The sequence below is a fragment of the Pelodiscus sinensis genome, chromosome 3, assembly GCF_052426305.1.
Source record: "Pelodiscus sinensis isolate ZL-2025 chromosome 3, ASM5242630v1, whole genome shotgun sequence".
In the NCBI taxonomy this organism is placed as follows: Eukaryota; Metazoa; Chordata; order Testudines; family Trionychidae; genus Pelodiscus; species Pelodiscus sinensis.
This window is the reverse complement of record NC_143054.1, coordinates 98,608,819-98,630,448: the sequence shown is the minus strand read 5'-3', so window position 1 is coordinate 98,630,448 and position 21,630 is coordinate 98,608,819. Positions and strand designations below refer to the sequence as shown.

At 42.4% G+C, this 21,630-nt stretch overlaps 1 protein-coding gene across 6 annotated transcripts in view; it reads left to right on the top strand.

Moving 5' to 3' along the window:
* AHI1 (Abelson helper integration site 1) overlaps nt 1-21,630 on the top strand; it is a 181,962-nt gene that overhangs the window by 101,326 nt on the left and 59,006 nt on the right. For all 6 annotated transcript variants that reach the window (XM_075924228.2, XM_075924227.2, XM_075924231.2 and 3 more), the window contains exon 19: nt 5,947-6,064. In XM_075924228.2, coding sequence (XP_075780343.2) covers nt 5,947-6,064 — 118 coding nt within the window. The remainder of the gene's footprint in view (nt 1-5,946; nt 6,065-21,630) is intronic.

Here is a 21,630-nt window from a genome sequence, read left to right as displayed (position 1 = left end):
TGTAGAAATATCTGTCTTAAACCTCATCCAAGAAAAATTACTGTTTCTCTATATGCCTTGTAAAGGGAATCACAAGTTCTTATGACTACAAGGGAGAAACCTAGTAGATGCTTATAGAAATGTTTATTTTTTAACACAACACAAAGAGAAAGAGTTGCCTTGATGTTTAGCCATTGAACTGCAACTTGAAATATATTTGTGCAATTCCTGGTTCAATCATAAACTTCCTGTGTGACTTTAGGAAAGTCTTGTGATCTTTCTGTATCTCAGATCCTGATCTGTATACCAGGGAATATACTTTATTTCACCTGGCTTGTGTCTGTCTTGCCTACATAGCCTGGAAGCTCTTTGAGGCAAGGGCTGGCTCTTACTATGTGTATACCATACCTACCACAATGGAGCCCTGATCTCAGTTGAGGACACAATGTGCTACGATAATACAAATAATAAAAGAACCTGTATATGAGATGTAAACTTGAGACTTGGATATCACATAAAAATGTAGCATATTTTTATTTTATTCTGAAGTGTTACTACATATGGATCGATTCTCATAATGAACAAAAGAAATGGTTAAAAAAATACCTGGTTGCATTTTCAGCTTCTTAGACCCACAAAATCATGATTTTAAAACTACTTTTAAAGTTTTCTTTAAAAGAGTGTCCTAAAGACACAAAACTTCAAAAAGAAAACCTAAAAGGATAAGAAATAATACAGACCTAGCCAACTTAATTTGACTTGCAAGTACATATGGAAATTTTAATTATATCAGTTGCAAAGGTCATCAAACTGAGTAGTCAGGAAAAAGAAAACTTGTTTTTGTTAGCTTGTCAAATCTCTTTTTTTTTGTCACAAGCAATTTACTTTTTTAACATGAAAACTAGTACCATTGAAAATACGTATTTGCATAATTTGCATAGAGCTGTCCTAACACAAAAAAGGGAATGCAAAGCAGCATTGTTTAAACTTGGCAAACATTATTGTGGGTTTCTTTTTACCTCTGCAAAAACTTTGAGTTTTATAACTTTTAGCTTTACTCAACTTATGGGTGGTAGTAAACCGTGTCTTTGATAAAGCTGTGGTTTTTGCATGAAGCAAGCAAAGTAAGTTGTGAAAAATGAGTAGATTGGTGTTGGCTATCTTAGCCAACCTTACTTGTGGTTGTAAAGGTATTTAGCAATCCCTTCCCACAGTATGCATTTCAAAAATTTGTGATTGCTTCACTCTTATTTGTTCCATAGGTATTATTACATGTTTGTCTATTGGAAAAAGTAGAGAAAAAAACGTAAGTATTAATGTGCTTTTAAAGTATACTTTTTTAGCACATTCATACTTCAAATTTCAAACAATACTAATAACAAAATCATTAAATGTACCTAAATTTGACTTCTCCAGCCCTTTGTAGTGCTTTTCTTCATTGTATAAGAATTTTTTAAACCAGACTTTTAAATAATATCAGAAACCTAATGGCCAGGAAGAATATGTAAGACCTGATTATTCAGTTATTTCTTATGCCTGCACAGAGCTCGTTTTTCTAGGGGCAGTCACTGTGTAGGGGATCTTCCCACATGGAGTAATTTGCAGAATTGGGACCTTTGCTGTAATATTTTTTTTCAAATGAAAGTTTTTAAATTAACAAAAAATATCCATCTGTCTTTAACAAAAAGTAAGTGCCTTGCTGTAAGGTTTTTTTTTAAGGGAGGATAATTGGGAAGTGAATTGTTTTGTGGTTTTGATTGCATTTTAAAGAAGGGCCATTTTAAGAGAAAAGTGGGAAAAGATAATTTATATATTTAATGTAAATCCAGACTAACTTTCAAAGCATATGGTCTGGTATCTACCAAGCTTGTTGGGCATACAAAAAGAAACCTGAATTTAAAGAGAGAAGTGAACTAAATAAATATCGAAGGGTATGTCTACACTACCCTCCTAGTTCGAACTAGGAGGGTAATGTAGGCATACCGCACTTGCAAATGAAGCCCGGGATTTGAATTTCCGGGCTTCATTTGCATAAGCGGGGAGCCGCCATTTTTAAAACCCCGCTGGTTCGAACCCCGTGCAGCGCGGCTACACGGGGCTCGAACTAGGTAGTTCGGACTAGGATTCCTATTCCAAACTACCGGTACACCTCGTTCCACCTACCTAGTTCGAGCCCCGTGTAGCCGCGCTGCACGGGGTTCGAACCAGCGGGGTTTTAAAAATGGCGGCTCCCCGCTTATGCAAATGAAGCCCAGGAAATTCAAATCCCAGGCTTCATTTGCAAGTGCGGTATGCCTACATTACCCCCCTAGTTCGAACTAGCGGGGTAGTGTAGACATACCCATAGGGTATGTCTACACTTGCTCCCTAGTTTGAGCTAGGGATGCAAATGTAGGCAACCGAAATTGCTAATGAAGCGGGGATTTAAATATCCCATGCTTCATTAGCATGATCTCGCTGGCACGTTACTCCGCTGAACAGCTGATTCGAACCAGGAAGTGCGTGCCGGGACTCATTAGTTTGAACCAAACCCCTTGGTTCGAACTAATGTTACTCCTCGTTTTCAATCCTAGGATTAAAAATGAGGAGTAATGTTAGTTTGAACCAAGGGGTTTGGTTCAAACTAACGCGCACTTCCTGGTTCGAATCAGCTGTTGAGCAGAGTAACGCGCCGGCAAGATCATGCTAATGAAGCGTGGGATATTTAAATCCCTGCTTCATTAGCAATTTCGGTCACCTACATTTTCATCCCTAGCTCGAACTAGGGAGCAAGTGTAGACGTACGTACCCATAGTGAAATAAATTTACATGTGACATATTTCATTTAATCTCTAAAACTCTATTTAGGGTTGTCACAACTGAGGCAAGTTATTGAAACAGTACTGATATATGCAATTTTTAAATTTGTTTTTTCCTAATTTTTACTTTTATGTACAAAAAGTAGATTATGGAAACATTCTAATCAGTACTTTGATCAGAATCAGAGGGGTAGCCATGTTAGCCTGTAACTGAAAAAAAATTAAAAAACAACTAATGGTCCTGCAGCACCCTAGAGACTAACAAAAAATGTAGATGGTATCATGAGCAATGTTCCTGCTAAGCTGCGTGGCAGCACAGCTTCACAGGCGATTAATCAGCTCCAGGCAAGGAGACCTGAGCTTCTGACTCAGTGGAAATGAGTAATCACCTGTGAAGCTGTGCTGCCTCACATCACAGAAGGAACACTGATCATGAGCTTTCATGTACACAACCCACTTCTTTGTGGGTTGTGCCCACGAAAGACCAGGATACCGTCTACATTTTTTGTTAATCTCTAAGGTGCTGCAGAACCATTCATTGTTTTTAAGGGTTTTTAGTTTGTTTGTTTTGGAAGAAGAATGTGTATGTAGGAGAGAAATCAGGCTGATTTTTGTAAGGAGGGGAGAATTTGTCTTCACTCTGCTTAGATTTCAGGAGTATTACCATACTTAAAATGTACATACAATTGAATTCTCATATTGCAGTAAAACCCAGATGCTTCAAGTTCTTGAGTCATGCTCCTTGGTTGGTCTAATTTTATGAACTGTGTGTTGCACTTAATCCAAAAATGAGCAAAACAGATTAGCCTGTTTTGAAAAATATTACAGTAGTATGTAGTTGCCAAGTCAAGGCCACATTGGCATTGGTGTTCAGACAAATAATAAAAAATAGTCCCTGCTCAAAGAATTTACAGTGGGATTAAAGCTATATCAGCTTTCTTTCTGTATCAGAAGAACCACAGAATATGTGAAAAGCCTAGTATTTCAGTGATAATTAAATATTTGTATCACTATTTTGTGGCTAACATATCACTGAAATGTACACAGAATAACTTGAGTGAAGAGTATGGAATGGCAACCTATTAATTGCCTGCAACTGAACATCAAGGCCTCAGTTCAACAGAGCACTTAAGTGAGTGCTTATGTTTAATTGATTTTAATGAGCCTATGTGTGCTTAAAGGGCTTCTCTGTGGGAACAGTTAATTTGTGGCAGGCTGGGGTGTAAATCCTCTCTGCTCTAGCCTGCTGAGCACTAAGTGTTGGCGTGGATCCTGGTTCTGCACACTGAAAGTTCTGTCGTTCACTTTGATCTATTCCAGTTTCAAAGCAGGGTAAACAAAAATACCTTACAGAACTTTCAGTGTCCAGAATGGATTCTTAGTGCACTTCAGGCTAATGCAATGTACTTTTGCACCCCAGCTTTTGTATACACAAGCTCAAAGTTAAATTCATGCATACTTTTTTTTTTAGGATCGATGCCTAGGGAATTGTTGAATATATGTTGTACAGGTTGGACCTCCCTCGTCCGGCACCCTCAAGACCTGACTGGTCCTAGATAAGGGTTTTTTCCAGTCCAAGAGAGATCATTTCAGTCCCCTCCCACCTCCAGCATCCTGCCCTCCTCCCCCCTCCCCCCCAAAAGCCCAGCTGAGCTGCGCGCTAGCTCACCCTCTCCTCCCCAACACAGCTGAGCCATGCACTGGATTTTAGAGGTGCAACCTGTAGTTTATACAACCAGTGCTTATGTCACTGTACTACTTCTGAAAGCAAGTGACAGCTTGCCCTTTCTTGTAACTGGCTATTTCTATTTTTTTAAATAGAATTTAGAAACTAATAAAATAGAAGTAGGCTAAGTTTGTCATAATTATTCTCCACAACTAAAATGTAAGGGTCTGATCTATAACCCACAGAAGTCACAAGAAATATTTCTATTGACCTGCATAGGCTGAACATGATTGATGATATAATTATTGGCTTCCTTTTTTTTGTTTTTATATGTGTTACTGGGAAAAACCAATTTCAGCCAACTAAACTGATTTTATTTCAAGGAAAATAAGTGAATATGGTCACAGGCATTTATGCAATATTTTCTCACCAATTTATGATCAAAAGCAGTCAATGACAATAGGTGTAACTTATGTTTCGTTTGACCATATAAATGCCTCAGATTCTCTTCATACATTTTACCTGCGTTGTCTAGGATAATACATTAGTAATAGTTTGAAAAGGGATAGAAATGTAGCCGTGTTAGTCTGGTGTAGCTGAAACAAAATACAGGACTATGTAGCACTTTAAAGACTAAAAGATGGTTTATTAGATGATGAGCTTTCGTGGGCCAGACCCACTTCCTCAGATCAAATAGTGGAAGAAAATAGTCACAACCATATATACCAAAGGATACAATTAAAAAAAATGAACACAGTTGAAAAGGACAAATCAAATTTCAGAACAGAAGGGGGATGCGGGGGAGCGGGGAAGGTAAATGTCTGTGAGCTAATGATATTAGAGGTGATAATTGGGGAAGCTATCTTTGAAAAGGGTTTGTATTTGTGGTAACTGCAGGTATGCAAAGAAACTCTATAGCAAATCAGATTGCAGCTATTTTATCTATGTCATTATGGAAATAAGCATGTTTGCTACAGGTGTCTTTTGTGTAATCTTCATAAACAAGTACCTGGTGTTTTGTGTAAATATGTTGCACAGTTTGCAAAGAATAATTTTCACTATGACTATATTTAACCCCTTTCCTCATAAGTGCTCTCTTTAAACGCAGTTTAATTTAAAATACCAGAATGGAGTGTTATTTTCCATTTCTGAATTTGGTCTAGCATATAAATAGTTTGTAGGCCAATATGAATAAGAGTTACTACCCATATACATAACTGTACATTATATTTGTGCTCTGGGGTGTTTTATTTATTCTATCAGTTTTTTACTACTCTGTTTTTGTTAAGCATTTAAACTTTCATGTATATGTCAAACCATCTTTTTTCAACTTTCTGTTCCTAAATGTTTTCCCTGCAAAAGCATGATGCCTTCAATTTGACACTCAGTGTGTCTCGAATTTAATAATTATTTATGGTAAGTAAATACTTACATACAATTCTTGCATCAGTACGTAACCCAGGAAATTACAACTTACTTTCTGATTTGCCTTTCCTATTACAGACCGGCTCAAATCTCATGCTTCCGGCTCCATCACTGCTCTCGCCGCACTCCAAGTTAAGATTGCCCAGTACTCTGGGCACTTCACTGATTCCTCAGTATCCTTTCATTACTCAAAGTGGTGAGTCTCTTTCCTTATCTGATTACTGTCTCTAATGTATGGATGCTGTTTTAGTTGATGAGTATTTTTCCTTTGTTATATTAATCAAGTATGCAGCACTTCATGTAGTAGTAAATATGTCATATGTGCCATTATTTGTTCATTACATTATTTACTATCATTACCTCAAACTGTTTTTTCTTCAGCTGGACACATTGTTATGCTGCATTTTTAGAACACGACATTAGCTCTAGATTTTCTTAGTTTTTATCATCTTTAGTGTCAAGGTACTTTAAACACAATAAAAGCTATTAAATGAGCAATCACATTTTAAAATGCACAATTGTTGAAAGAAGATAAGGAGAAATACAGTTTGTTTACAAATTGGGAATGGGCTATTTACAGGGTTTAGATTTTAAACTTATCTTTAGGTTTAAAAACAGCATTTAAAAAAAATGCTTAAATGAATCCACAGACTTCAGAAAAAAGACTAGAAGCAACAGAATTGCATGTTTTCTGAAATTCTTGCATCTTGGTTTCAAATTGCAATTGTGATCAAAATAATAATTTATTGCAAAATAGCATATTTGATGTCTGTTTGGACTGCCTGGTAATATGATACATAAAATTATTAAGTTATTGTTATTAATCCTGTTCTAAGGACTAACAAAGAACATGGCCCAAATGTGCTAAGTATTGTTATGAACACAAAGTATGTTAAAAGTACTTTTATTTTGTAACTTTAGGACAGAGCAAGAGGTAGAAGAAAAAAGGGTACCATATAATGAGAAAGAAAATTGAGATTTAAAAAAAAAAATGTTTAATGTAGTTTGGTAGAGAAAGATAAATGAGTTCTGTTATTATATAGAATTAGCTTTAAAAGAGGTACTAATAATTATACTAATAATTATATGTAATATGCTTTTTCCTTATGTGAGCTAAAAGACTGACCACAAGGAACTGGGAGATGAAATTCTAATTTTCCTCTGCTACTGATTCGCTGTCTGACTTTGGCTGTGTTGGTTAAGCTTTCTGGGTTTCAGTTTCCTTATCTGTAGAACAGTTATAACAGTACCTTAGCAATAACTGATTCCCTCACAGGTATATGATGAGGCTAATTAATATTTGTTCAGTGCTTTGAAGTGTGAAGATCTCAGAAAAATAATAAGTATTAATATTTCAGCTCATGGAATGAACATTTTAATTTAGTGGAGTGGCTCTTTCAAGAAAATAACCAGACACTTTAAATCTAGACTGTAATTAACTCTGTAAGTAATCACTCCCAAATTATATTGTCCTGTATCTTCCTTTAGATCTAAGCAAGAAAAAATGTTTTGACTAGGGCTTCTTACATAGATTGATAAATCATGAATGCGTGCTACCACTGTGCATGCATGTGTGTCTACAGTCCCATTGTTACCAAAGCTTTTCTTAAATGCAGAAAATTCTTTGTGGGGAAAGTATAGCCAAGAGACTACAAACACTACGGAACATATGCTTCTAAAGTATCTTTCAAATATACATTTGGAACAACCAGAAAATCAAGATTCTTGGGAATAACACCTTAGATTACAGGATACATAGGCAAAATTAAGTTTCCCATGAGAAAATTTGTAAGAATCCTAAGTGATCCAATTATTTTATTTTCTGTTTCAGTTTGTAGTGCTGTGCTAGAATTGTTTTAACAGAAATGTAAGGAAAAAGCTTCACGCATATAGTTTATTTTTCACCATCAGCTATCACATATGAAGAAAGATACTGGTGTTATTCAATTCAACTTATTGTTGTTTAGTTTTAGTATTGAATACTACGGAATTTGCACTACAATAGAGATACTTCACCATATGAGCATGCAACATAGAACCTGTGTTTCCCTGATTACCTTGTATTCCTGATTGTGTACTATCTTTTTAAAAGTCTGGATACTCAAATTCATCTGGCATCTGAAGCAGCAAATCATCCTCTTAGAACAGAGATTCTTAGTGTCCATTGGCTATGAAAAGATTGCTCAAGGGCCTAGTCCACATTTCCTCTCCAGTATTCCTCTTTCTTCCAGAACTCCTTGACAAACAGATCTTCATGTGATTTTAATTTAGAACTGAAAATACTCAGAGCAGAATTCCTGAATGACAAAAGTGCAACAAAGCACTTAAGTACATGGACAAAGAGTTCTTTTAAGCATTTGGTTAGTATGGTTGCATATTCTGCTACCTGTGAAATGTTATTGGTGATGAAGACTATATTGCAGCACTGGCATATGTATCCATCTCTTCTTTGAAGAAGCAGATGTTGTAATCCAGCTGCTCCCCATAGTAGAAAACAGCTGGGTGTTTCATCTTGTGGTTAGTGACAATGAAGGTAATACTAAGGATTTGTCTTGAGCTTGCAGGGTCTTTCAGAAGTAGCTATGAATGCTCTTTTTTTATTGCTGCAAAAAGAAAACTTGAACTGCTACAGTTTTTTTATCCAAATGTCCCCTAGCAATTTTAGTAGCTGTCCTACATGAGTTACTATACATGTAGCAATTCAGGTTTTTTCCCCACGTGCATTTGGTGTCTTAAGCCTGTTCTGACGCAAACTCTACTACTCTTACTTGAGGAATGTCAGTTTGGCAGTGTTTATATTATTGAGCTGGTAAGAATTTTAAAATGCTTAGCATCCTGTAACTTGTAGTGCTGCCATACTTCATGTCATGTTTATTAGTTTTGGGTGCTGAGGCAAATGGAGACTCTCTGAAGCTTTTTACAAGCCATGATCAGAATAAAAATAAGTATTGGTCTCTTCTTTCTCTCCTCCAAAAATCACACTAATAGAGAATATCAGTAACATATGTCACATACTGTGTGTTATCAATATGGTGATATGATTATATGATATTGTAATAGGATCATTGGAGGGTTGGATGGTCTAGTGGGTAACTCCCACCTTGTCATTAGGGTAGTGAAATACAGGCAGTCCCCGGGTTACGTACAAGATAGGGACTGTAGGTTTGTTCTTAAGTTGAATCTGTATGTAAGTCGGAACTGGCGTCCAGATTCAGACACTGCTGAAACTGACCGCCAGTTCTGACTTACATACAGAATCAACTTAAGAACCCCAGGCGTCCCCAAGTCAGCTGCTGCTGAAACTGATCAGCAGCTGATTCCAGGAAGCCCAGGGCAGAGCAACTCTGCCTGGGGCTTCCTGTAGTCAGCGCTGGTCAGTTTCAGCAGAAGCTGACTTGGGGATGCCTGGGGCAGAGCAGCTGGGGTGCTGCTGGGTTGCTCCAGTAGCGCCGCTCCTGGGTGCTACTGGACCAACCTAGCAGCACCTCATCTGCTCTGCCCCAGGCGTCCTGATTCAGCCGCTGCTGAAACTGACCAGCAGCGGCTGAATCAGGACCTGGGGCAGAGCAGCTGGGGTGCTGCCGGGTTGGTCCAGTAGTGCCCAGAGCGGGCGCTGCAGGACCAATCGGCAGCGCCCCAGCTGCTCTGCCCCAGAGTCCAAAACAAAAGCCTGGTCTGCTGGGGGGGCGGGGAGCACACTAGCTGCCCTCCCCCCCCCCCCCCCAGCAGACCAGGGACACGGGGAGCAGAGCCTCTGAGGCTTTGCTCTGGCAAAGCCTCAGAGGCGAGGGACCCCCCCCGCGGCTGCGGCTTCAGTCCGGGAGCCTGTGGTCTGCTGGGGACGGTCCCCAGCAGACCACAGGCACCCAGATTGAAGCGGCAGCAGCGGCGGTTCCCCGCGCCTCTGAGGCTTTGCTCTGGCAAAGCCTCAGAAGCGCGGGAACCCGCCCGGTGCCCCTGGTCTGCTGGAGACGGTCTCCAGCAGACCAGGGGCACCGGAGCAGCTTACCAACGGGGCTTTCTCGCCCCGACTTCCGGGGCGAGAAAGCCCCATTCGTAAGTGCGGATCCGACATAAGTCGGATCCGCGTAAGTCGGGGACTGCCTGTAAAGAACCTGAGCCTGCCCACTCTATCAGACTCTAACCCAGAGACCTAGGTGGGTCAACAGTGTTTGGCCTCCGAGGGGGCCTTCTGAGTTACCCTTCCTGGGTTCTTTCCTGCTGTTGCTTTTCTCCCTCAGCTGCTGGTCCCAGATTAAGGGGGGGGGGGGGAGGATATAGAAATCAAACCATCAGCCCCAATCAGCCTCAGCATATAGTCATGTTCTCAAAGGGAGGCTTCTTCAGCCCCTTTTGTCTAGAACCATTAGGGTAGGTCTGTCTTCCTCCCCCAGCCTCTCCCTTCTGAGCTGGGTTGCTCCTTTTTCAACTCTGTCTCTAATTGGAATATGTTCTGCAGAGCTGGAGATGGGGCTAGCTGGGTCTGGTAATTTCCTTTAATCCTTTCCAGCTCTATGTGGGGGTTGTAGATTATCACAGATATAATCTCAAAATTTTGATAAAATACAAGAAGCTGCATAAATTCTTCATTTGTACAAAAACTTAAGTTTATTCTTGATTTGGCCATGGTAAATACATTCCTGAAAGAACAATCAGATGTACAGAAAGGATATTTATCTCTACCATTGAAGGCAAGTCTTTGTTCATAACACAGTGTAAATATTGTTCAAAGCAGTTTATCATTCTTCTTCACGTGATTGCTCATATCCATTCTAGTTAGGTGTGTATGCTTGCCGCATGCACCAGTGTCAGAAGTTTTTCCCCTAGTAGCATCCAAAGGGAACGGTTTGGTGATCTCTGGAATGGCACCATCATGGCACAACACACTCCCCAGCCCTTTGACTCCTCTCCTTTTTTAGCAGCTCTGTAGATAGTTATTCAACCAGTTAATAAGTTAGTTTAGCAGAGTTAAATTGCCCTGGTTGGGACATTTGCCTAAGGACAAGGCATGCCTTGATTCTCAGGCTTCAAACCTTGTGTACTGTGCAGGCATCCTATGCTCATGAACGACTCACATGATAATTGTCTGTGATGTGTCAGTGAGGGGCACATTAGTGATAGGTGCCAGATTAGCAGATAATTCAAGCTCCATACCAAGGATAGAGACATTTGCTTGAATGCACACTAAATGGAATTAGCATTGTCCCCAGCAGGGGAGAAGGTGCCTGTCTCCACCTTAGGCATTGTGCTTCTGGTGCGGAATGCTCCTTCGGTTCCATCCTTCAGTCAGCACCACTCGCTTTCACCATTCCCAATGAGGAAGGCTTCAGCCAAGGACTGCTCCTCTCTATCCTAAAAAGCCAAGGACAAGTAGGGAGGGGAAGCTGGGCCTGTGTTTGGTGGCTCATTGTCTCCACCAGGAAGTCGAACTTTGACTCAGGTGTAGTGGTCCAACCCTGCCCAGCCCATATCATCAGCATTGGGCAGCAACAGTGACCTCTAGCACCTAGAGGCACCATTGACTGCAGAAGCCCTGTGAACGGCAACGTTTATTCTGGCTATGACAGTACTGGTGGCACTGATGCCAAGTGTGCCCCAGTCTCGAGGCAAGTCTGCCTTGGTTCAGGGTATCATCCCTACAGTAGTGCTTGTCCCCAAGGGGATTGGAATGCCAGCACACTCCCATGCGAAGCCATCAAGTCTCAGATTCTGAAGACAGGCATCGCAGACACCCCTTCGTTCTCCTGATATGGGACAAAGGCAGGGTTCAGGATAGCACTCGCCAGTGCAGTCTTGCTGAGGCTCATGTTCCCTGGATTGCGAACCATGAAAAGAGATCAGTGTCACTGAGGCCTTAGTACTGTTCCTACGACCGCTCCCCAGAACACAGGTCATCTCCAGAAGACCGGCACCTGTCCCGGTCTTGATGGTCCTCATAGTCTGGATACTCCTTGGACCACTTGTCTCACTTCTGCTCTCAGTCCTGTTCCAGATCCTAACACTGAAGGGGTAGTGGGAGGCATAGATTACTGAGTGACTGCTGAAGAAGAGTCTTTTCATGGTCAGAGAAACACTGGCCCAGAGTGTGTACCACAGATGTGAGCCCTGTGTTTCCTGGTCACCAGGAAATGTATTCATACAATTAGAGGCTGGCACAGAGCAAGGGTTCCTTCGCCCGCCTTGGGTGCCACCCCAGCCCTCGGAATTGCAATTGCTAGTATGTCCGCAAGGACAGTGGCTGGTGCCCTGGTTCCCGTGAGAACCCTTGGGAGTTTACAAAGCAGCCCGGGTTTCCAAGTCGGTGTCAGGGATGTCAGAGAAACTCTTGGCCTCAGCATCTCAACCACCAAACCAGTGCAAACTGCTGGAGAAAAAAACCATGCACTCCAAAACCCCTAAAAAACCCCATGGAGATACCTCAGGGACAAGGAGTGGAAACTCCGGCACTGGTCTCCTCTTCATCTTCCCCAGATGCAGCTGTTTCACTCGCTTCTCTCCCAATGCCGCAGGATGATAAAAGAGTACATCAGGAGGTCCTAAGGTGGGTAGTCTAGAACCTGGGTGTCAGGCGGTACGCCCCTGACGGGGGCTCCTGCCCCCTTCTACTGGCCCGCGTCTCAGTCCGGGCCTATACCGCACCCCGAAGTCCCCAAAAGTCCAGGCCCCTCTATCAGGGGATATACGGTATCAATGTCCCAACACAAAGTGCAGGCCCCTCTATCAGGGGATATATGGTATCCGAGACCTAATCCCTTGGGGAAGCCTCTCCTGGCCCCAGGACTGGTTATCCAGGGGGGGGGGTCTGCGTGGTAGGGGGACCCGGGCCCTCCCTCTCCACCGGGTCCCAGCCCAGGGCCCTTTAGCAGGGTCTGTGGCTCCTGCCGGCTCGGCGGGGAATCCGGCTCATACACGCTGAGCCAAACTTTATATCCTTTGCCCTGGGCTGCTTCCTACCACGCCCCGGTTCCCCTGGGGCCCATTTGCCTCTGAGGCAGTACCTGCCGGGGTTGTGGGTATGCTTTGGTCTCCTGGGGTTGGGGCCTGATTCCTCGGTGTCAGGGTCCGGCACAGGCAGCGACTTTGATCCCAGCGGCTGCAAAAACACTGGCCTGGCCTGGTCTCCTCCCTCACCCGGCGGTCCCCCTGCCTGCCGGGCTCCCTCTGCCTTTATACCCGGCCTCTGCTGGGAGCATGCCCAGCAGGGCCGGAAGGGCGGGGCCCTCTCCGCCAGCTGGGCTTGGGCTACTCCCTGCCCTGCAGAGTGGGTCCTGTTCGCCCCGTCACACTGGGGTTATGGGCAGAAGAGATGGAGGAGACTGCAGACATCCCTTTGGTATGCTCAGTGCCTCAGCCTCAGGACATGTTGCCCTACCATTATACGAAGGAGTCTTGAAAATAACCAGTTTTCATTGGCAAACTCCCTCCTCCCTGACCCGCATTTCTAAGAGAGCTCAGAGAAAGCAATTTGTGCCTGCAAAGGCCACTAGTATCTCTACTCAAACCTCTCCTGTAATAGAAGCTGTCAATCACAAGAAGAGACAAAGGCACCCAAGGGTACACCAAAAAATAAAAACCTGAAATGGCTAGATTTATTTGGACATAAATTTTATTCATCGGCTAGCATTTAATTATAGGTGACTAATCACCAGGCCATGTCCCTCAGTGGGATCTTAGCCTAGTCCTCTCCTGACTCATAAAGCCACCCTTAGAGATGCTTGGAGTCTGTTCCCTCTTGCATTTATCCTGGATGGTGGTGTTTTTGGTTGTGGTGACATCAACGAAACATGTTTCAGAAATTTGAGCCTTAACTTCAGAACCTTCGAACACTGTTTTCTTCAAGAACGAGGTCCATCTCTGCCCCCAACCACACTTCCTGGTGAAGGTGGGCTCCTCCTTCCACGTGAACCAAGACATCTTGCGTGTGTTCTGCCCCAAACCTCACAAGACAGAGGAGGAGGAGTAGTGGTGGCAGCACACCTTGGATGTCAGGAGTGCCTTGGTCTTTTATCTGAAATGGACTAAGCCATTCTGCAAATCAGTCCAGCTTCTTATTGCTATAGCTGACAGGGTGAAGGTCATGTCAGTGTCCACGCAGCAACTGCTAACTGGATTACCTCATGTATTTGGACCTGCTTTGACCTGGCTAGGGCTCCCACTGCAGATCGTTTGAGCTCATTCAACAAGGGCCCAGGTGGTTGACTGCTTGGAGTCACATCATTTGGAATGGATATGAGCAATCACTCGAAGAACAAAAAATAGTTACTTTTACTGTAACTGGTTTTCTTTGAGATATGTTTCTCATGTCCATTCCACAATCCTCCCTCCTTCCCCAATTTTGGAGTTTCTAGCAAGGAGAAATTGATGGTGAGGAGAGCACGCAGTACCCCTTATACTGCGCCATGGTGGTGCCACTACAGGGTTCACCAGACCCGCTCCCCTATGGATGCTGTTAGAGGGAAAATTTACAATATTGGTGCATGTGGCAAGCACGCACACCTAAAGTGGAATAGACATGAACAACACATCTCAAAGAACACCAGTTAAAAAAAGATACTTTTTTTTTTTCTGAAATATGCCTTTTGCTTTACTAAATCTACTGCTGTAAGAGCTAACTTGAATTATTAGACATGTCACATAAGCTTGTCTATGTTCATACCTTTTGAACATTTCTTAAATGAAGAGGAAAGATCCCTTTCTTGTACTTGCCAGTTTTTTCCCTTCACAGCCTTTTGCCTTTTATTCATTATTTTACATTAATTGAGGATTTCCTTTTGTGCTGTAGCTCTTCCTTACATGTATTGGTCAAAAATTTGTGAAATATCTATTGCTAAATTTGTGAAATTGCTCCATATTCCCTAAACGGATCATAACAATAGAAAAAGAAGCATTTAGTATCATATTATAGGTTAAACATTCTCAGATTAAGCATTGCTAAAAATTCCAACCAACAATAATTATGATTTTTTGACTTTCCTTGTTTATGGTCTTTTTTTATCCCTAACACATGCCATGGATATGATAGTCATAGGACTGGATAGAAAGGTCAAAGGTAATCTATCTGTTGGTTATCCAGCAAATACAGTATTTGAGAGTTTCCCCTCTTCTCTCTTCACATATAATGTAATATCCTTGACTCCAAAGTAATGTTTAATATTTGTGCATCTTCACAAACTCTAATATGATAAATGTCACAACACTTACGTGATGTATATAAAAGTTCTTATTCTTATTTCACAGACAGGGAAACAGAGATAACTGAGGGTATGTCTACATTACAAAGTTAATTCGAAATAACAGCAGTTATTTCGAATAAACTTTAATAGTGTCTACACTGGCAAACCTCTATTTCGAAATAAATTTGAAATAGTGGAGCCCTTATTTCAAATTTGGTAAACCTCATTCTACGAGGAGTAACACCAAATTTGAAATAGCTATTTCAAATTAAGTGCTGTGTAGACACTTAATTCTAAATAGGGGGCCTCCAGCCCTTCCCAGGGAGCCCTGGTGGCCAACCTGGGCACAACCAGGAAAACTTACTCTCCTCTCCCCCAGACCCGGAGCCATTAAAGGGGTAGACCCTGACTGCAATGCCTGTGCCAGCTCCAAGCCTGCCAGCCCAGAGCCAGCAGTGGCCACCGGGACCCCTGATCCAGTGGCCCCAAAACATGAGCCAGCAAGCCACTGGCAGCCAGCCCTCCACCACTCCCCAGAAGCAGTCTGCCAGCTCCCAGGAGCCTGACAGGGGCTGGAGAAGGTAGGCGCCTTCCTGCTTCAGGGTGGAGATCTTGGACCTTATTTGGGTTTGGGAGGGATGCCCCCAACGTCCATGATCTCTGCACTAGATGGAGGAATGCGGCCATCTATGGCAGAATAGCTGCCAGCCTGGCCACCAAAGGCCACATGCGAACCCAGGAGCAGGTTAGCATGAAAGTAAAGTTGGTCTGGTGAGCCTCCCAACCCTGAGCTCTGAGCTACCCCTCCCCTTACTTCCCCTTCCAGCTCCCTCCTCCCAGGTTTCCCCCTCCCCTCTTCCACCCTCTCTCTTCCCCTCTCCCACCTCCTTTTCCCAGTCTCCCCAGAGGTTCATCCCTCCCCCCCCCCCCAGTTTTGTTGAATAAACCCAGTTTCTATTTTTGAACATACGTGTCTTTTATTTGACATCAGGAAGGGGGGCTAGGGAGGGGTAAGTGGAAGGACGTGAGGGAGGAATGGGGTACAAGCCCCCAGTGGGGAGGACTGGGGAGGCTCTGAGGGCTCCTTGGGGTGGATGCTTTCCCGCAGGGCCTCCTGGATCCTGACAGTCCCCCCGATGGACCCCCTGGATGGCAGCCTGCAGCAAGTGCAGCCGGGCTGATGGCAACAACCCCACGAGACACACCGGCATGCCCAAGGGCAGCTCTGGCTCCATGAGGCTGAGTGCTGTGGTGTCCCGAGTGCGGGCAGTCAGGGCACTCCAAGACAGGACTGCTTTGCTGTCCCTCTTCGAGGTAGACAAGCAAGTGGGAAACCTTGAGAACTGTCTGTCCGGGGTGGGGGTAGGGTCCCTTTAAGAACGGAGCTCAGTTAGCCTCAGGCAGCCGCCCCACACACTAAGTCCTAACCTGATGCCCTGCCGGCACTGGTTCCGGCCAGCCTATACTTCGGTTCAGGGTCCACTCAGTGTGGACATGCTATTTCGAAATAGTTTTTGTGTATAGATGCGTTATTTCAAATTAGCTTTATTTGAATTAACTATTTCAAATTAAGTTAATTCTAAATAGCACTGTAGCATAGACATACCCTGAGAGATTAAGCAATTTCCCTACATTCAAAAGGAAGCTTGTGAGCGATAGGAATAAAACATAGGTTTTCTTTCTCCTAGTCCTGTGCTTTTGCTGAGACTTTTTTCTTTCCCCATAGTTGGTCAGTAAGAATATGTCCTCTAATATGTGATTTATCTGGCCTTATCATTCTGATCTCCTGGGGGACTACGGTATGTTACACAGTAATACCGACTTCTTCATGGATGGCTATTCCAGTGGCCTGTGAATTATCTTTTTTTTTAATAACCATGCACTTTAACACTTTTGCTAAAATGGTGAGGGTTAAGTCTTTTAAAGAGTCCTTAGAAGATGTTCACACTACTAAAGCAGCTGCTTTTTCAAGACTAAATCCAGCTCTCTCACCAGGTGCAAGGGGGTTTCCCCAACTCCAAATCCACAGAGAAACAATGAAGTAAAGACCTTTACTGTTCTTGTGCCTTTGCTGGGTGCTGAGTAAATGGAATTTCCTCGTTGAGCAATAGGAGAGAGATTCTATGATCTATGCTAGATCTACATGAAAGCTTTAAAGAACATCTTTAATCCCTGCCTTTTGCAGTCATGTGCAGACTTCTTTTACTTGCCTTCCTCACTCTGCATATCTCTGCTCCTCTGCAAATTTCAGTGTTGAAACTCTCTCATCGTACTTTCCTGCACACAGTACTATCCAAGCCCTTCTCTCTTAATTACACCTTTGATTTCCTCATCATGCTCTCATCTTTGTACTGTCTTCCATGATGCCCTATTTTCTTGGTCATTACTTATTAAAAACTAATAAATTCAAAACCAATGCCCTCAGCTTTTAAACTTTAATTCCCTGGAGGACCTATTACAATTAAACTTAAAAAACAACAAATGGTCTGGTAGCACTTTATAGACTAAACAAAACATGTAGATGGTATCATGAGCTTTCGTGGGCACAGCCCACTTCTTCAGATGACCGGAGTTCTTCAGATGCCCATGAAAGCTCATGATACCATCTACATGTTTTGTTAGTCTATAAAGTGATACCAGACCATTTGTTGTTTTTTAAGTTTGTCCTGTACAGACTACCTCGGCTATCCCCTAAAGCTTGTATTACAATTAGTAATTGGTCTGATAATTAACACTGGCTTTGTGAAAGATCACTGTTTAACTGTGAATACAGCCCAGCTACTTTCACTAAAATATTGACTTAATTGCAATTAATGAATTAAACCTGCTGTTAAAAATAAATTATATCTGTCTTAGGAACATGATGGTTCTTGTTTTTAGGGAGAAAAATATGTTGGCAAAGATGAGAACAATTAGAATGTTTCTCTCAGTTAGCACAGCTGATAGACAAGGGGGTTTTCCAGCTAAAGAAAGTGAAAGCAACTTCAAAGGACTCTTTCTTTCTCTCTTAAGATATTAGCCAAGCTGATTATTGCAGTTAAACCCTCCATTATATTTGAGGGACTACTTAAAATAAATTTTAAGTCTCAGATAAATGATAATATCAAAAATCTTACAGCTTAAAAAGATACCAAAAATGAATTCTGCTTCTACATTTATTAAATACCCATAAAATAACACATTTTCTCCCTTTCTTGTTGAAGGGGGAAGGCAAAAGCTTTGTAACAAAATCCCTCTCCTATGCAAAGATGCTCACTGTTCATGACTAATATGCATGTTTACATACAAACTCTCATGATTTTTTTCTTCTCTTAGAATTTTATTTTGCTACCCATCTTTGTAGTATGTGAGCACCTGCCACACAAAACCAGTAGCAATGGTGAAATTCCTGTGTGATTTCATGGAATCTCTTCTTCCTTTTCTGGGTTAGAAAATAATTTCTTTCTGTTAGTAAGCATATAGTCCCACTTTATTCTCTACACTTTTGTAAATACTACTCCAGTTGCTTATTTGATTCTGATTTACAAGCTGTTTTAGATCACATGCTTCTCCAACTCTTTACATAGACTGGATTTTAATTTTAACTGTAAAATTGCATTAAGTCACTCTGAACTATACATTCACAAAGGATTTGGATAAGAAATTAGATTTGTTTTCCAAAAAATAATGGTCTTTTTTCTTATGTTTTTACCTGGTTCTTAACTCAAGTAAGTTTTTTCTTTATTTAAATCTTTTTTCTGGGTTGGAGCTGGGGATGAGGGCTTCAGTATATAGGGTGCCTCAAGGATAGAAGACAACCTCTGCTCCATCCCCCTTACCACTGCAGTTTGGCACTACGTGAGAAGTGTCTGTTTATGGCCTCTATAGCTACTGCGGGCACAGCCAGGAGAAGGGTGCATGTCCCCCAGCTTGGGGACAGACAGATACACAGACCGGCAGACATACAGACAAACTCTCTGAAATATATAGCAGATAGCTGCCTCTTTCTCACCCCCTCCTGGCCAGGTGGGATTATAGCTGCCCTGGTCTCCATCTCTGGCCTCTTGCTGCCCCCTGTGGTCATTCTTAGGGATGTTAGCTATCAGATAATTGAATAGACATGTAATCGCATGAAATTTTAGCGGTTCATGACCATTCAGTAGTCCCCGGGGGCGGGAACAGCAGCCAGTGCACTCCTAGCCCCGTTCCCAGGGAACCCCCTGCCATCCCATGTCGCTGCTTCTCTATCAGACAGCAGCGCAGGGTGGCAGGCGGAGCTGGTCCACGAGGAAATCCAGTTTAAACCAGTCTGTTTAAACTAGTTTAAATGGAGGGAGCAGCATGGGTAGGGGGGGCCAGGCGGCACTGTGGAGCTGCTGCTGGGGAGAACTGGCTTTAAACCAGCTCCTCCCAGCACCAGCTCCTGCCTGCTCCCCGTCACCTCTGTAGGAGGCAGCAAGTGAGGGTGGGCAGGTCCTTGGAGCTGGCATGCACTGGGAGCTGGTTTGAAAGCAGACTCCCTGCATGTAATGGCTCCAGCCTGCCCCACTCACCCTCCATACTGCTGCCTCTCTATCAGAGGCAGCAGTACAGGGATGGGAGGGGGAGCAGGCAGATTCAGTGCTTGTGGGGAGCCTGCTTAAAGCCAGTTCCTCATGGGCACCGGTTCCTGCTCCATCTCCCCTCCTCCCCCGTCCCCTCCCCCTCCCATGCTGCCTCTGATATAGAGGCAGTGGGCGGGGGCAGGAATGCATGTAGTCAACAAGATTAACTGGCAAGCCTAAGCTTAGCAGTTAATCATATAGTCGACTACACTTTGACATCCCTAGTCATTCTGCAGTAATACTATCCCTCCTGTCAGACACTTCCTTTTCCATTTTATGAGAAACAGTCGAATTCTAGGCACATCCCATTGTTCTGGCACAACCAATCCCTTACCTTGCTTTAAGTTATGACAAGTGGAAGCTTGCAAACCAAGTGTGATGGTCCTAGCTATTACCATTTAGGAGAAGTTCTTGAACAGACTCACAAACAGACAGACAGAAACATATTTGTAGCATATAAAGTAAGATAAAAAAGAATTGGGGAGAGTCATAAAGCACTTATTAAAAGACTAGAGGGACAATATCCGCAACTGCTCTAAATCCCCAAAGATCAGGCTCTTCGTTTAAGTTTTTCTTTATCTCAAATTTTGATTTTTTCCTGTCAGGAAAAAAGAGACATAAGAGACCCCATGCCCCAAAAATACAAAAGCATTTTGTTTCAGTAAGTTTTTTTTTTTAAATTTTTCCCCAAAAAGAGAAAAAACTGAAAATACTGAACAAGAAAACTTAATTTTCTTAACACCTCTCCACCTCACAAAGTTTAATGTCTGTCTGACCATTATTTCCATACCAATACATTCTGTAGTATTTTTGTCCATAACATTATAAAATTCACATTGACTTCAGTGGAAATTAAATACCTGGATTTAATCCTCAGATGCAGCCAAACTGTTTGTGCTACCCTCATACTGAAGCTGCTGAGGGCCACATCAGCTCCCTGTGTAATTTAGAGTAGCCTCTGGGATGCACTGAATTATATTCAGCTTTAATGTGTCCCAAGAATTTGTTTGGACACGTGCCCTGGCCATGCCTCCTCTAGAGTATTATAACTATAAGGCTACGTCTACACTGGCCCCTTTTCCGAAAGGGGCATGCTAATTTTACAGGTCGTAATAGGGAAATCCGCGGGGGATATTTAAATATCCCCCGCGGCATTTAAATAAAAATGTCTGCCGCTTTTTTCCGGCTTTTAGAAAAGCCGGAAAAGAGCATCTACACTGGCCCCGATCCTCCGGAAAAAAGCCCTTTTTTAAGGCTTTTTTTTAAGGCTGGGGGATATTTAAATCCCCCGCGGATTTCCCTATTACGACCTGTAAAATTAGCATGCCCCTTTCGGAAAAGGGGCCAGTGTAGACGTAGCCTAAGTGTTTCAACATATAAAAGGAATAGTAAAAATGAATGATACAATATTCAATTTGAAAAATCTAAGATCTTCATAAGTAGACTCATCTAACCACAAACATGTTTTGACATACTATAAGAATAAAGTTAATTATTTTTGTGTGTATTACTTTACTAATGAGAACGATCTATTTATTCAGTTTTTAAAAGTTGCTTATCCAGTTTTCTCTGGCTGATTGATTAGATGTTATATATAAACATAGGAGTAGTTTGTATTTTCTAGTCCAGCTCAGTGTACTTCTTTATACTGAGATCATGGGTGTGCACGTTCCTCTATTATGTGTTCTTTTTCATGTTACTCCTAGGCATATTAATTACAATCTATGACTGAAAACTACAATAAATACAGAGCATAATAACAGCAGTCTTTGAAGATTCCAAAAACTTTATCAAGGGAACATCATTTATATTTACTTAAAATTGGTATATGTTAAGATAATTACTGCTGTGCCTTCAGGGTAAAGGAAGTACTTTCAGCCAAAATTATACAAGGGTGCGGATTAAATGAAGCATTACTCCCTGTTTGGCAGCAATGGATGTAGGTTGCAAAATCAGGGTATGACGTAGCATTCTGGAACGAATCTGACAAAAATTATTTGGCCTGA